Genomic DNA, 3,552 nt, shown 5'->3' with positions numbered 1-3,552 from the left:
ACTGTGATAGAGCCACAGTCATCCTAGAAACTTCAACAGTTCAAACTATATGATAGATCATGTTGAGCAGCTGACAATACTGAAGGTGCTTTACTCATATTTTCTATTGTGCAAACTATATGATCTGTAATTTATCTGTGTTAAGAATTTTGTTTTTCTTACACAGGCTATCATTAACAACCTCAAAAATAAACTTTCTACTGACGTGCCCCTCACTTTTATGCAAATGACAATCATCATCTGATTTGAGTTTACCATCAATTGCAGAGTATGATACTTGATAGGTATGCATTCAAAGCTTGTACATGAGGCATGCATTAACTCGAAATAAACTGATTAAATAAATGTAGTTTTTGGTTCATGGTGCATGTAAAATGTGACCTTACAATTTGGACTGTTTGATTTGAAGTGCTTGCATGCTGCATGCAATGTCCAAGTATTTTCAACTAAGTTTTTGGTTCATGATGCATCCACATTTTGAGCCTCATATGCTGCCACATGCAACCAACACTACAACAAAAACAGCTATACACGACATTTGCGCTTTTCTTGAATTTTAGTTTTTATTGTAGTTGCATGAATCTTCTAACTTGTGTACCAATAACTATGTTTCTTATAGATTACATGTATAGACTGTCTAAATTGGGTGCCAGGTTGGCAAGGACAACAGGGTTTGGTGTCCCATCTGTAAGCAAGGAGAGTTGAGAGAGAATCATTATCTTATTTACTATACTTGTTGCAAGCTTCAAATCGATGTCCAAAGCGATAAGGTGCTGTCCCAATTCATTTTGGTGCTACAATTCTCTATTTGTTGTTCTGTCATTTTTGGTGCTTAATGGAGAGCAAAACTGAAAGTTGTTGTACATATGTTAAATTTCCAAACAAATTTCCAAGTTCTATGTTAGTATCTTCTAGAATTTCAGCTGTAGATTTTTTTCCTCTTTTTAGATGAAATTCAACATGATCTTCCAAATTGCATATCTTTGATTCTTAGAACCAATACAAGCAATCTCTTCCTATATAGCTCTACAAAGTAAGTCAGCGGGTTTCTCTTCATTTGTTTGCCAGGTATTATTCATCAATCTCTTCCATAAATAATTGATCTTGCTTAATTTATATTTTTGTCTCTTCATTTATGTGTTTTCCTAGAGAGTAGAGGCCCAACTCGTAACTCCTCAGAACCCTTAAAGAAAATATAGCTGCACTCTCATCCTTAAGAGAAGCTGAAATGTCATCCCTTAAAGAAACTATGGTTGAAATCTCATCCGCAAGAGATGCTGAAATTTCTTCCTTGAAAGAAACTCTGATGAAATTGATGGCCACTATGAATAATGCAAACAATAACCCACCCACAGTATTCGGTGCTGTAGCTAGTTCTAGCATGAACCAATTGTCCTCATCATCAAGCCATTGGGTGAACTCTCAGGTAATTATATTATATAAATGTCTTTATTTACATATGTACTATGTCCTATATTATATATAGTTTAGTTGGTATTTAATGATTGATATTGATTTATCATTTGCAGAAACACTCGACGAATAAGGGGAAGACTACGAGTTGCACTAGCACTGGGGTAATTCCTTATACCAAGTGAATAGTTCTTTTATTATATTTTGATGTTATTGTGTTCTTAATTATATGTGGTATACGGATGAGTGTTTATTCAATATAATGCAGTTTGTCAAATAGTGAATTTTATTTTGTAGGATGTGACTAGAGTTCTTCTTACAAGTATTGTCAAACCCGGGGTTACTATTGCTAAAGGAATTCTTTTGAGCAAGGATCCGTGCACAAAAGTAGGGGGGCACGAACTTGGAATTGGTTTTTGGGAAGTATTAATTCATGTGGCAATAGTACGGGAGGAGGTTTTGATAAGACCCTATGGACGATATAAAATAATTGGGGATGCTATTGGAACGAGTATTTTTGGCCCTCTATTATGTGTAAGGTCAGATTTTTTTTTAATTTTTATTTTCCATATACAATAGAATTTCTTGTACAAGAATGCGAGTACTAATTAATTTCTTTTTATTGTTTTGTTTTGTAGGTTTAAGGAGAGATGGATTGAGCTAAATGAAAGGATCTCTCTCTCTCTCTCTCTTGTAAATGTTTTATGTTTTGTGCATGGGTTTAGGACTGATGTGTGATTGGTTTTGGATAGAGAGTGTTTAACTCTCATTTTGGAATTTGGATTGACTTAAGATCCAATGCATATGACAGGTTGGGTAACTAAATCAACAAGTTAGCCAACATGATTTACTCTTGTTCTTATCAATTTTCTTTATAACTCAATGCAACTTTTGTTCTTTCCATGTTTCTTTACAACATTAATAGGATGGCGTTGACCTTTTTTAGCATGTTTTTTGTGGCAGTGTTAGATGATGGAAGCCAAGCGAAGGAGAACAACTACATTTATGTAAGTATTATAAGTCTTAAGCTCCATTTGGTCATCACATCAATCTTTATGAATATAATTTTTTATCAAACCAAATGGATCTTAAGCCCCTTTTTTAACTCCGCCAATGCAACTACTTGCATTGCCGATCCCAAGCCCGGGTAAAGGAGGAGGGAGAAAGGCTTGAGCGTCAAGGTGAGTTGTATCATTTTCTTCCATATTTCTTTAATGCAGCAATACTATGTTGAAATTTTCAGCATTTTTACAGGTTGAGAAGTGGGTTGATCCAAAATTCTGTTGACAGTGTAATCTCTAATTGCTTTATGTTGATATTTTCAGCATTTTCATATGTATGTTACCCATGTTAAAATCTGAAACTTTCAGATCATATGACTGAATTGTTGAAATTTTATGTTTCAGGGACGATCCTTCACAGAATTTGATAAGATATGTAAGTGCAAGTTTTCCTTCTTGATCCATGTATATCATCACTAACATTATATCCAGCTGAGCCATATTTTTTCTGTAATAACAGCCTGCCCTTTTTGTGAACAAAGAGAGATAATTCAGAATTAGCAGAGACAGATGGGCTGACAAGTTGTTCAATAGAAAATTTGAAAGGTTTGATATTCAAACAAGAAGTGTTGTAGTCCTGGCATATTGCTATGTAGATTTTCTTTTGTACATTGTTCAAAAAACTTGTGGCCTGAGCTTGGCTGAGTTGACTTATTTAAAAAGCTGGCAAAACATTCCAAGTTGATGATTTACTTGGAGTATTAGTAGTTTCAACCCAATAAGTTTCTGGATTGTTGAAATTGAATTGAAACTTTAAGTTTCTTCTGAGAATTGCTGGCATTTTGTTTAGTATCATCTTTTTGTTGATTCGCTTAACTCCTTTACTGCTTCTAACACAAGCAAAACCCAATTGAAATTGGTGAACTTTTGGCTTGTATTATTGGTTTCTGCTGGTTTGTAATTACAAGGTCCCCTTCATGGTTACACTTGTAATTTGTTTTCTCTTCTGTACCAATTTCTTCTGGCTGAGATTTACGAATGTTGCAGAGGCACCCGAACCAATGGAAAGAGATTTCATGTCCCAAATCATAGTATCATTTTTTCTCTTGACCATTCAATTTCTTTGATACAATGTTCC

General features: G+C 34.5%; 1 protein-coding gene across 1 annotated transcript; it reads left to right on the top strand.

Annotated features, from left to right (window-relative positions):
- The first annotated feature begins 1,192 nt into the window (after positions 1-1,192).
- LOC131228844 (uncharacterized) lies at positions 1,193-2,077 on the top strand. The gene is made up of 4 exons (XM_058224695.1): positions 1,193-1,426; positions 1,530-1,577; positions 1,711-1,924; positions 2,052-2,077. The coding sequence occupies exons 1-4, from the start codon at positions 1,229-1,231 to the stop codon at positions 2,075-2,077; spliced, it is 486 nt and encodes a 161-aa protein (XP_058080678.1). The 5' UTR covers positions 1,193-1,228.
- Positions 2,078-3,552: the final 1,475 nt, after the last annotated feature.

Source organism: Magnolia sinica, chromosome 16 (assembly GCF_029962835.1).
Source record: "Magnolia sinica isolate HGM2019 chromosome 16, MsV1, whole genome shotgun sequence".
Taxonomy (NCBI): domain Eukaryota; kingdom Viridiplantae; phylum Streptophyta; class Magnoliopsida; order Magnoliales; family Magnoliaceae; genus Magnolia; species Magnolia sinica.
The sequence above is the reverse complement of the archived record's forward strand: the minus strand, read 5'-3'. Positions and strand labels throughout refer to the sequence as shown.